Source organism: Aotus nancymaae, unplaced genomic scaffold (genome assembly GCF_030222135.1).
Source record: "Aotus nancymaae isolate 86718 unplaced genomic scaffold, 86718_ANA_hifiasm-v0.15.2.pri h1tg000002l, whole genome shotgun sequence".
NCBI classification, from domain to species: Eukaryota; Metazoa; Chordata; class Mammalia; order Primates; family Aotidae; genus Aotus; species Aotus nancymaae.
The window spans coordinates 52701143-52714553 of NW_026988413.1; the positions used below are offsets into that span (position 1 = coordinate 52701143).

Below are 13411 nucleotides of genomic sequence, written 5' to 3' on the forward strand. Positions count from 1 at the left end.
TTCTAAATAGATATAATGGTGTTATGTGGGGAGATTACAAAGATTAAATAAAAAATGACCGGAGTGCTTTGTACAGTGTCTGCAGAGGGATGTGCTCCATCAACAGGCTCCCAGGATTTGCAATATTGAGAAGCTGTGAAATATTTCTAAGGCTGGGCACTGTGGCTCACGCCTGTAATCTCAGCATTTTGGAAGGCCGAGGCAGGTGGATCACTTGAGGCCAGGAGTTTGAGACAAGCCTGGCCCACATGGTAAAACCCTGTCTCTACTAAAAATACAAAAATTAGCCTGGCATGGTGGCGTGTACCTGTAATCCCAGCTACTCAGAAGGCTGAGGCAGGAGAATCCCTTGAACCCAGGAGGCGGAGGTTGCAGTGAGCTGAGATCACTCCAGCCTGGGCGACAGAGTGAGACTCTGTCAAAAAAAAAACAAAAATTTTTTTCTGAAATCGTATGCAGACACTTGTTATTTTGCATAGTTAATAAGGTGAGCAGTGTTTTTACTAATTCACTGTATTCGTTCCCTATTTAATGTTTGTTAATTTAGTGGTGTTGCTATCTTTTTTTTTTTTTTAATAGGTTATCGAGGACACCAAAGAGAAAAGAACCGTCATCCATCAGGCTATCAAATCTCTGTTTCCAGGATTAGAGACAAAAACAGAGGATAGGGAGGGGAAGAAGTACATTGTAGCCTACCACGCAGCTGGGAAAAAGGCTTTGGCAAGTAGGTGTCTGAGCGGCTTCCTCCTGCCAGGTGGCCATGAAAGGCAGGCCCCACTGCTTGTTAGCCTTGCCTGTTCATGTTCTAGGGCTACACTAGTGCCACTCAGAGAACAATATTGATCATGTCCCTCCTTCAGAGAGGGTGAGTATTGTCATTTCAGATGCCAGCGCAGTCCTGCAGCCTGTCTGGCAAGGGGCATAAGGTCTTTTATGTGAGTAAAGATTTGCTGAAATTATAGTGGTGCCTGAGAGAGAGACTTAGAGATTTGATATGTTCCCTGAAGAGCAGAGCGTGCTGAGTGGCAATTCAAGAAGAAAATGGAAGGATTATTGCTCATTCTGTGTTCTTCATGGAGGAGATAAAGCTTTCAGATGAACAAAAATTGCTTATTCCAGTGGCATATTTTTGCAAGGCCCCTATATTGAAAGAACTTTTGCTTTCCAACTTTATCTTCTTCAGTCACACATAAAAAATAGGAAATATATACAAAGACATCCTTTTGTCGCAGCCCATCTTTTGTTGTGCATCATTCATTTGACATGGCATATTGCCAATGAGTCACCGATATTTATGTTCTAATGTGTTTTCCACAGCCACAAAAGTTTTTATTTGCATATAACCTTTAAGGAAAATTAGGTAATTTTTTTTCTTTTACCTACCATATTGACAGACAAAATTTTAATGAAAATTACAACAAGAAAAAGTTATTTCCTCACCCTCTTCTCCTGTCAGTGATGGCCTGTATTAATGAACAGTTATTCCTAGATGTATTTGTTGGAACAAAATTCTAAGACTATATAGCAAAAAAAACGATTTATTAGGGCTCTATCAGTATTCTTTTAGGTTAATTCAAAAGATAATACTGTGATGGTTGAAGCCTTGATTGCTTATAACCATGTTTCTAGTGAAATGAGAGGCTATAACAAAAAAGAGAACAGGAAAAAAGTTTAGCTATGCTTGAGGAAATAATCTAGGCAAGTCAGCAAGACCGGATAGTGCTATAGAAGCAAGATACCTGAGCAGTTACAGAGGAGCAGGTGGAGATCAGAGGCCAGTATTCAGTGAACACTGAAAAGAAGAGTCAGATGATGTGTCCTGTCACTGCTCAGGGCATGAGTTCTTAATCACTCTTCACTCCACAAATGAATGGTGTGGTTGCTGTATGTTTCTTTAATGTCTGGGTCATAGTATAAAATACCACCTGAGCAGCCTTTTTTCAGCCAAGGCTGCTCAAAGAGGAGTAAGCCCAGTGGAAAGTGATTTGAGCAACTGTTGCTTCTGTTCTCCCAAGGATGGTGTACAGCTAGTAACTAGATGGAGAGGAGAGGTGACTCACTACAGACAGCGATGCCTTGAGGCACGTGGTCCTATTTCTCTCAGGGAACCCAGTTGGGAAGGGGGCATGGCAGTTGTTTCTTGTTAAGAAACAGCCCACATTGGTCAGCAGTGCTGCCCATTTTGAAGGCAGGAAGACAAGGCAAGGTCTTGTTGCGCTTGGTGTGGTCTGAGGAAGCAGGTTGGAAAAGGCAAAAACTGTTTTTTTGACTGGTGGCTTTTTGAAAGTGACCATCATTTCTGAGGAAGCTAGGTTTTGTGAGAGGATGGAGGGCATTTGCGGGCCAAAGCGGCCATTGCAGTCTTTCTACCCATCCCCTTCAATAAACACAGTGTCAGATCTCTCATGTGTTTTTTATCCACATTTTTTCTGCTTGTGCCACACCCACCTTTCCATTTTTTGTTGTTACAAAGTTTCCTTAAGATTTTACAAGTGAAGTACTGAGCTATGTGATGTGAACTACCCTTCCCCATTTCCCTTTGGACACCTTCAGTAAGATAGGAATTTCTCACTTTAAAAAGAAGCAAGAAGGAAGGTCAGATTGGATCAACCCCCCTTGTATAGAGAACTACACTTCTTAGGATTGCGGTGTTGTGGCGTTTATTCAAGGATGAACTAAATCTCTGCCTTCTGAGCTGTTCTCTCCCACCTCCTCATGGAAGGCCACCCTGGCCCAGATAGGCCCTTAGGAGCCTGCATTTATCTTTTACAGACACCACTTTCCCCAAGCTGAGAGTGGCCTAAAGTGAACATCCTCAGGAAAGGAGGAAGAGCTGGTATCCAAATATTGTTGTTCATGTCCCTCTACCAGTGACAGCTTGTCCTGAGCCATCTTGCCTAGCATTTGAATGCTTTAGCTTTTAAAGTATCATTACAAAGCTTTGCAATTTACAAATGTTTTTAAGCTGTGTTACTACCAGACCCTATTACTACCAGACACTGATAGAAATTGTCATTGGTGGGTTATGCAATATCTAGCAGATTCACAATATTCTTTTTTTTTTTTTTTTTTTGAGACGGAGTCTCGCTGTGTCACCAGGCTGGAGTGCAGTGGCGTGATCTCAGCTCACTGCAACCTCTGCCTCAGTTCAAGCGATTCTCCTGCCCCAGCCTCCCGAGCAGCTGGGATTACAGGTGCACACCACCACGCCCAGCTAATTTTTGTATTTTTAGTAGAGACGGGTTTTCACCGTGTTAGCCAGGATGGTCTCGATCTCCTGACCTTGTGATCCACCCATCTCGGCCTCCCAAAGTGCTAGGATTACAGACGTGAGCCACCGTGATTAACAATATTCTTAACCTAAACTTTTCTCAGATGGAACTGTGCATCCTAAAACATAGATGTGGTAGATTTTAAATCATGATGCCCAAACACCACAAATTACCAACTGTTTAAACTCAGACATTATTTTATGTGTTAAGCCAGTCTGATAGGGCACATCGCTCTACCTACCAAAGTGTACGTGTGGTATTTTTTTGAAAATACCATCTAAACTATTAAAACATTACTGGCAAATTAATTTATATTTTGAGACAGGTAGTATACATTCCAAATGCCTCTAAGAACACAGTTTTTAACGACTTACATAAAAAAGGAAAATTCTGCCATGTGATATGTATAGGTTCTCTATACTTTCTGAAATGAATGGTCCCCAGGAGGGATCCCTGTATGTAGGAATACATAGAGACTCAGGAGAAAGAGCCAGGCAGGTACAAAGAAGCTCTCTGGGAAAGGCTGGTGTTCTGGAATCCACAGGAATAGGAAATCCCAGTAATCAGAGTGGTCAATGGACTATCGTTGCTTCCATTTCTGTAGCAATGGAAAGTGCCACAGGTAGATCCAGCAAGATGATTACTCTGAAATCTGTCCATCAGTTTAGCAACATGGAAGTTACTGGTGTCTTTTTGCCAGAGCATTCTAGTGGAATGATGAGGTTGGAAACCAGTTTACACAGTAGGTTGAGATGGAAGGTATGTATACAGACTGCTTTTTCAAATAACCTGCAAAGAGGAGAAGATAAGGGAACATGATTAAGGAGGAGGGAACATATTTTAGGTTTTTAAGATGGAAGAGCTGTGAGTTATTTATATACGCAAGGGAGACAATGGAGGGCCGGTTGTGATGGCTCATGCCTGTAATCCCAGCACCTTGGGAAGCCTAGCTGGGCAGATCACCTGAGGCATGGAGTTCCAGACCAGCCTGGCCAACATGGCAAAACCTCATCTCTATAAAAAGAAAAAAATATTTAGAAAAAGGAAAGAGACAATGGAGAGGGATGGTGAAAGTTCAGGGAGAATAACAAAATAAAGATAATGGATGGAGTAGGGTCCCTGAAAAAGCTGAAGGTTGGTGTGCAGGGATGCAGTGGTGGGAATGACCTTGAATAAGAAGGAAAGAATGTTCCGCATGCTTCTATCCTTTCATCTTTCTCAGCTACAAACATTTTTCCTTCCTTATTCATGGAGATCTCTGCGCTCAATACATAAACTTCCTGAACTTGGTTTCCCTTTTATCTGGTTTCCATTTTTACTAGACTGGGACTGCCTTGTCAGGCCCTCAGAGGGTGGAAGCAGCCTTCTTCAAATAGGAACCATATTACCCAGCCTGGGAATTCTGTGCATTTGCAGTATAAATCACTGTCTCAAAAATGTCTGCAAGTTATTTTAAATTCACTCAAATTATAAAGCTAAGTATATGCTGCTTAGCATTCTTAGGGGGTGGAATTTTATAAAGTCATAGAAATTGCCAAAAATAAATTCAGACTCACTGATTTTCTGTTATTTAAAATATTCCCGGTTAATCAATGCATATACTTACAATTTTGTATATTGATTGCACTTAGAAAAAGAATGCATACTTGTATCTGTTGTTTGCAAAGGAGATAATTGTATGCATGCTCAGTGCTTGGATTTGCTAAATAGAGGATGCATGCTTGTGAGCCAAAACTCACACTCCCGTTGTCCTGGTTTCTCTTAAGGTATAGCAGCATTTAGTTTTTTAGTCTTGTGACTTCATTTATTTCTTGCCATTGTACTTAATTATGAATTCTCTGAAGGAGTAATTAAGAAAAATGTATGTATACTTCATCAACTTTTATCACAAGTATTTTTAAAGTTTTTATTGTGGACATTTTCAAACTTGCACACAAATAGAGGAAATAGTATATGGAACCTGCGTACCCATAAACCATCTTTAAGATTATCCAACATTCTGTTGTTCTGTTGATCTATTCTTCCTACCTTTTTTTTCTTGCTGGAGCATTTTAAGGGAAATTTTACATAGCATGGCTTTTCACTCATAAATATTTCGGTATGTATTTGCCAGATAAGGACTGAAACCCCAAGCTATTATCACAATCAAAAACATCAGTAATTTCTTCCCACCACATACCTATACCTACTGCATATTTGATTTTGCTGTATCTCAAAAATGTCTCTTACGTCCAGATGGCTTGTTCGAAGAATGACGACAAGGCCAGAACATTGCACTCATTCATAAGTCTTAAGTCATCTCTTAAATTATTTTGAATCTATAAAGAACTTGCTGTTTTCTATATATATTTAACATTTTTCAAATTTAAAAGTCTTTATAATTCAATGCAAGAAACTAATGAAATGCAGAAAAATACAAAGCAAAGCAATAATTACTTGTAGCCTAACCACCAAAGAAAACAGATAATCACAAATAGCATTTGGTAGATGTCCTCCCATATTTAAGAAAACAAATCTCTTTTTGGGGAAGGATTTACTATCTAGTCTTAAACATTTTGCTTTATCCCAGGGGTTCAGACAGTGCAGCTTTGAGGATGAACTAACATGCTCATTGTGAAGACGTTGAGACAAGGAGGCTGTACCTGTAGAAGAATTTTCTAGTTGTTCATTGTTTGCCTCTACAGCATTCCATTGTTAATGTCTAAATGGCTGTTAACCCACCCCATAACTCCCAGGTGCTGTAGAAGTCCTCAGTGTAAACCATGAGATCATTTGCATGTTCACCTCTAAAGCACTTTAATATTATAAATTAAATATTGCTCTTTTGTAATCTTTATGCTGTGCATTTGGACAGAGGTCAGAACTGCAGCAGGTAAGAGCATTTGGCATTTCATGTACGTAAAGTGAAATGCCAAAGATTTTGTCACAAGTGCTAAGTATAGACAACTTAGCTTAACTGATAGTGAGCTGGAAGGAAACTCGAAAATGATGTTCCTACTCAACAATTTTCTGAAGAACTTGTGAGGAATTCACACCAAGAGCTAAAGAAATACTTGTAATACTTTTCTGTCCAAGACAGAAAAAACTCACATATTTATCAAGAAGGAAGGGTGATTCACTAGGCATACATGCTATGGCAGTTTTTTGAAATGGTTTATGGATTATTTTGTTCTTTCATTGTAGCTTAAATCACTAACTTACCAAACAGTGTTTTTGCCTTGACGAAGCCAGGTATCCAAGTACCAACTTCAGTACCAGCAGTATCTTAAGCCTCTGAAGGTAAAGGATTCATGATGAGTTCATGAAAGAGGATTATTTTTAAAAGAAGAGGACTCTTTCTAGAAATTGTTGTATGAAGTATTTTTTGTTTTTCTTTGATGGAGTTACAGTAAACAAATGAACTTGATGTGTTTATCAACTGTCGCTCTGTGCCACACAGGACTCATGAATGTTATTGTACAACATCTGCGAAGTGCAGTTTTGGCTTACATATTTGTCCCAAAGTATTTTTTAAAAACAAAACAAAACACTTTGAGCAGCTTTAATCTAACCTTTTTTTTTTTTTTTTTTGAGACAGAATCTTGTTCCTGTTGCCCAGCCTGGAGTGGAATAGCACAATCTTGGCTCACTGCAACGGCTACCTTGCAGGTTCAAGCAATTCTCGTGCCTCACCCTCCCAAATAGCTGGGATTATAGGTGCCCGCCACCACATCCAGCTAATTTTTGATTTTTAGTAGAAATGGGGTTTCACTATGTTGGCCAGGCTGGTCTCAAACTCCTGACCTCAGTGATCCACTGTCTCAGCCTCTCAAAGTGCTGGGACTACAGTCATGAGCCACCACACCTGGCCTAAATCTTACATTTTTTAACACGGGATTGGAAAACTGAAGTAACACTAGTTGCTCAGAAGTTAGCATTTAACCTGGCTAATTTTTTTTTCTTCTTTTTTAAAATTAAAAATACTTTTCTTTTACTTATTTTTTGAGACAGGGTCTCACTCTGTCACCCAGGCTGGAGTGCAGTAGCATGATCTTGGTTCACTGCAACCTCCAGCCCCCGGGCTCAAGTGATCCTCCCACCTCGGCCATCTGAGTAGCTGGGACCACAGGTGTGCACTACCACGCCTGGCTATTTTTAGTGGGATGGGTCTTGCTATGTTGCCCAAGCCAGTCTTCAACTCCTGAGCTCAAGCTATCCACCCGCTTCGGCCTCCCAAAGTCCTGAGATTACAGGTATAAGCCACTGTGCCCAGTCACATTTTAGCTTTTTGTTTTAAATATGGATAGATACCATTAAGTGTCCAATTGCAGAAACTGTAATACCTGTAGTCCACACAGCTATAACCACTTAACCTATATTTCTTTGTTTTGCTTTTTATTTTTTATTTTTATTTTTGATACCAGAGAGGATATCCAATATTTCTTTATCAGACTAGTACTGATTTCCCACTCAAAGGTTCTATAGCAAAAAAATGAGCTCTTATACCCATAACTTTAATTACGGTGTATATAATGTTTACTTTTTTTGCTTTTAAGATCCAAGAAAACATTCTTGGCCAAAATCTAGGGGAAGTTACTGCCACTTTGTACTATACAAGGAAAACAAAGACACCATGGATGCTATTAATGTACTCTCCAGATACTTAAGGTGAGTTACTGTTGTTATGCTTATACAAAATTAAATCAACAACAGAAATGTGTATTCCTTTTTCCGTGATAATGGAAAAATGAGCAGGAGCAGCACAGATTACAGATAGCACGTGTACCTTCCAATGATAGTTTTTTTGTTTTTTGTTTTTTGGTTGTTGTTGTTTTTGTTTTTTTTGAGACAGAGTCTCACTCTGTCACCCAGGCTGGAGTGAATGATTACAGCTCCCTGCAGCCTTGACTTCCTGGGCTCAGGCAATCCTCCCACCTTAGCCTCCTGAGTAGCTGGGATTACAGGCATGTGCCACCATGCCAGGCTAATTTTATTAGGTTTTAGAGACAGGGTCTCACTATATTGCCCAGGCTGGTCTTGAATTCCTGCACTTAAACAGTCCTCACACTTCAGCCTCCCAAAGTGCTGGCATTAAGAATCGCCATTCATGGATAGGAAATGCATTGTTTCTTCCAGGCGTGAGCCACTGCTCCAGGCTGCAAGGATAGATGTCTTAGGCAATGGATGAATTAATTTTTTTGATCCCCACATGCGTAGTGCCAATAATTCGAGATAAAAATTCTGTAAGTAAATGATTCTCATGCAGTTGAGAATTACCAGTCCATCTGGCTGAAAACGAAAATTAACTTTCTCTTCTGAAAGCCTATTCTTGTCCTTTGACGTGGTTGCAGAGGTTGGTCTTGCCAGACTGGGAGCTCTCAATTCCTGGAGACTGACTAAACCTGAGTCCGGTCTGATTTTCTCACAGGAATGTAAATATAGCAGAGGCTGGATCTCTGGGGGTAGGCACGGGGCCAAAGCTTTTCTTAAAAATGGAAGTGGCTACGTACCACAGCAAGTCTGTATGCTGTGGAAATTTGGTTTCTAATATATATTTAACTCAGCTTAAATATGGTAACACAGTGTATTAGTTTGCTAGGACTTCCTTAACAAAATACACAGACCAGGTGGCTTAACAGAAATTAATTTTCTTATGCTTCTAGAGGCTAGTAATCCCAAACTCAAGGTGTCAGCAAGTTTGTTTTTTTTCCAGAGGCCTCTCTCCTTAGCTTGCAGATGGCTGCCTTCTCACTGTGTCCTCATGTGGCATTTTCCCTGTGCACGTACACCCCTGGTGTCTCTGTGTGTGTCCACATTTCCTCTTATGAGGGCACCAGTCAGATTGGATTAGGGCCTGCCTTAAATGGCCTCATTTTAACGTAATCACCTCCTTGAAGGCCCTGTCTCCAAATATAGTCTCATTCTGAGGTTCTGGGGGGTCAGAGCATCAACAGATTGATTTTGGCGGGGAGACAGTTCAGCCCATAATACACAGTACCCAATTAAGTAACATTTATTTTGCTCTGTTTATTAATTTCCTGGGAGAGAGTCTGTGATACTATGCCTGTACCTGAGCCAGAGACAACAGACCATTCTTGACAGGAATAGATGGGTGGGGAGGGAGTTCCATCAAGATTAGGAGTTGAGGATTGCTCAGGGTTTAAGAAATCCTTCCGGCTGGGTGCAGTGGCTCACACCTGTAATCCCAGCAGTTTGGGAGGCCAAGGAGGGAGATCACCTGAGGTTGGGACTTCGAGACCAGCCTGACCAACGTGGAGAAATCCCGTCTGTACTAAAAATACAAAATTAGCCAGGCATGGTGTCACATGCCTATAATCCCAGCTACTTGGGAAGTTGAGGCGGGAGAATTACTTAAACCCAGGAGGCGGCGGTTATGCTGGGCAGAGGTTGTGGTGAGCCGAGATCGTGCCACTGCACTCCAGCTTGGGCAGCAAGAGTGAAACTCCATCTCAAAAGAAAAAAAAAAGATCTACATGGCTTTTTCCTTCTCGTATGCAACGGTTAAATTTGTAAAATACTTCTTAGTTAACTAGGTTACTTATATCTTTATATCAGAACTCTTCAGATCCCAGTTTTAGCATTTCATTTGGCTTTTTTTTAATACAAAGCAGTAGCAGCATTTTAGGAAAATTCACACACTAACTTTTTAAGAATTGAAGATAAATTTTCATAGTGGTGCATTGTATCTCTAGAATGCATTTCTTCTTTGCTTTCTTTCCCTTCAGGGCTGGATAATTATTTGTTGCGGGACTGTCCTGTGCATTGCAGGATGTTTCGCAGCATCCCTAGTCTCTACCCACTGTGTAGCAACTCCTTGCTCAGTTATGATGGCAAAGAATGCTTTCTTTGCTTTCACAGCCTTAGGTAATGTAATGAATTGCAGGTGATGGGTAAGAAGTGTATTGTTGCCTTTTTTGTTGCTAGCTAGCCAAGTCTTTGAAAAACCTCAGTTATTTACTAATAGCCACAAATGTTGATACTGCTAAGAAAGGAATTATTTGGCCATCATTTGCTTTTTTTTTCTAAAGAGACCAGGTCTCACTATGTCACCGAGGCAGTAGTGTAGTGTACAGTGACTGTTCACAGGCACCGTCATAGGGTACTGCACCCTCGTACTCCTGAGCACAGACAGTCCTCCCCACTCCGCCCTCCCCAGTAACTGGGACTGTAGGTGCATGTCACCACACCTGGCTGTCATTTACTTTTCTAGTATGCATATGAATTTATGTTGTTTTCCTAGATACTTTTTTTTGACTAGATACTTTTTTTTGTTTTGAGACAGAGTCTTGCTGTGTCATGTAGGCTGGAGTGCAGTGGCATGATGTCGGCTCACTGCACTCTTCACCTCCTGGGTTCAAGTGGTTCTCGCACCTCAGCCTCCTCAGTAGCTGGGATTACAGGCGCGTTCCACCACACCTGGCTGATTTTTGTATTTGTAGTAGAGATGGGGTTTTGCCATGTTGGCTAGGCTGGTCTTGAACTCCTGTCTTCAGGTGATCCACCCATCTCGGCCTCCCAAGCACTGGAGATTACAGACATGAGCTGCCTCCCTGGATTTATTTTAAAATAAAGTTTCTCTTCATTCTTCTTTTACTGTGTTATGATTTTAAGTGTTTATATTAAAACTTAATTATGAGAATTAGGATTTCCTTATGATATTATGGTATGTGACTTTCTTTAGATGATCTTGTTTCTGTCTTACCAGAGTCAAGCCAAACATATTCTCCTACATGGGAACCAAAGATAAAAGGGCTATAACAGTACAAGAGATTGCTGTTCTCAAGTAAGTAGAGAGTACATAACAGAATTTATACTGTAAAAATTCTGGCACTGCTTTTCAGAATTCTCAAATTTACTTTGTGGGGTTTCTCTCTTTCAACTTTAGATGGTGCTTCTGCCTATTTAAAAATCACTTTTCATTTTGTTTTTTTCTTCTTATCTGTGAACCGTGTATTATTTGTGTAGTTTTTAAAGGATTTTTTTATAGACCCAAGAGAATAAATGCTTTTCTCTCTCTTTTGTTCATTCATTGTTAAATATAACTATGTTATTTAAAATTGCAAAACAGTGAACCTGCTGTTTTGTTGTACAGCTGAGATGTATAGATAAAAAAGATGGTCTGTGTTTTTGAAGCAATTATAATTAGTGGAGTAGACAGACATGTAAATCAGAACTTCTCCTGCAGCAAGATAAATGCCGAAATAGAGATATCCTTTGGATGTTCACGTATGCCTGTCAAGAAGCATGGAACTTGATGTGTAGAGCACACAGGAAAGCTTTCACAGAAAATGGGATGCTTGGATTTTAATATAGATCAGGTCTTCTCAGCCTCTGCACTGTTGCCCTTTGGGGCTAGATAATTCTTTGTTGCGGTACTGTCCTGTGCATTGCAGGATATTTCGAATCATCCCTAGTCTCTACCCACTGTGTAGCAGTAGCAACTCCTTGCTCAGTTATGATGGCAAAGAATGTCTCTAGGCATTGTCAGATATTCCCTGAGGGCCAGAATTGTCCTTGATTGGGAAGCACTAGTCTAGATTCTAGAAGGATGAGTAGAGAGTTCCTGGGGCTGGGTAGGGTTTAGGGTTGTTTTTTCCAAACCAAGAAAGCAGTTTAAGAAAAGACATTCGAAAGCACATTTGTTACCTGGCACATCCTTTAGTTTCAGGGGAGCATAGCAAGAAGTAAGGGTCTAGGAGTTAGGCAGGACATACAAATCCCAAAGGGCCTCTTAGATCAGGTTGAGGGTCTTTACCTCGACCTTAATCTAAACAGGGGGAGTGGTGTGTAGAGACTGGATTGTGGATTGCAGGTGGAGCAGGACACATGAAACCAGAGACCAGGGCTATTGTTATATTCTGGAGAGGGAGAATAGGGGTGTGAACCCAGTTAGTCACAGTGAAGGTAAAAGAGAAAGGATGAATTTAACAGCTATACGGTGTCAGACACATTTAGGCTTTCATCTTAGTACACCTCCAGAGGCAAGGAATGGTGGGAGAGAGAAATAACAGGGGCAAGGAAACTTTTGGGGTGATGGATGCATTGTCTTTAATATGGTAATGATTTCATGGGCTTACACATGTCAGAACTTGTACATTTTATTTTATTTATTTATTTTTTGAGATGGAGTTTTGCTCTGTCACCAGGCTGAAGTGCAGTGACACAATCTTGGCTCACTGCAACCTCCATCTCCCAGGTTCAGGCGATTCTCTTGCCTCAGCCTTCCGAATAGCGAGGACTACAGGTGTGCACCACCATGCCCAGCTAGTTTTTGTATTTTCAGTAGAGATGGGGTTTCACCATGTTGACCAGGATGGTCTCAATCTCTTGACCTTGTGATCTGCCCGCCTCAACCTCCCAAAGTGCTGGGATTACAGGCATAAGCCACTGTGCCTGGCCTAAAACTTGTACATTAACGTGTACAGTTTATGTCAGTCATACTGCAATTAAAAATAAAATCCCTTGTGTTTACTACCTTTACTTAAATACATGTATTTATTTTGGTTTTTTGTTTTCTTTTGAGACGGAGTCTCACTCTGTCACCCAGGCTGGAGTGCAATGGCACAGTCTCGGCTCACTGCAACCCCCACCTCCTGGTTCAAGTGATTCTCCTGCCTCAGCCTCACAAGTAGCTAAGATTACAGGCATGTGCCAGTGCGCCCAGCTAATTTTTATATTTTTAGTAGAGATGGGGTTTCACCATGTTGGCCAGGCTGGTCTTGACTCCTGACCTCAGGTGATCCACCCACCTCAGCCTCCGAAAGTGTTGAGATTACAGGCATGAGCCACTGTGCTGGGCCCATATATTTATTTTGAATTCCCTTATCTTTTTATAAAGAATTTGAGGGAGTATCTCCTGTTTACTTAATAATCCTCTACAATTGGGCTTCTTTCCCACCAGTTTTCTGATTCACCTGAAATAATGTAGTTGTTGAACTGGTTGCATCCTAATGTTTATTCCAGATCTTTTTCTTCCTTGACCTTGGGACAGTAGCGTGATGTAGTCATAAAAGCATTCATCTCACTGTTGCTTTTACTGATGGTGTGTGCAAATATTGAAGCTTTTGAAAGAGAGCAGGAGTAAATACATGAAGGTGATGGTGTTCCTACCTAGTGGCCTGGTTTTACTTTCTCCTTGT

The 13411-nt window shown here is 40.8% G+C and overlaps 1 protein-coding gene across 3 annotated transcripts in view; it reads left to right on the plus strand.

The window, feature by feature from the left end:
* PUS7 (pseudouridine synthase 7) overlaps window positions 1–13411 on the plus strand; it is a 63306-nt gene that overhangs the window by 16635 nt on the left and 33260 nt on the right. For 2 of the 3 annotated variants that reach the window (XM_021673120.2, XM_021673126.2), the window contains exons 4-7: window positions 580–724; window positions 6127–6144; window positions 7808–7919; window positions 10978–11055. In XM_021673120.2, the coding sequence (XP_021528795.1) occupies window positions 580–724; window positions 6127–6144; window positions 7808–7919; window positions 10978–11055 (353 nt within the window). The remainder of the gene's footprint in view (window positions 1–579; window positions 725–6126; window positions 6145–7807; window positions 7920–10977; window positions 11056–13411) is intronic. The other variant, XM_064374649.1, reaches the window with a different exon arrangement.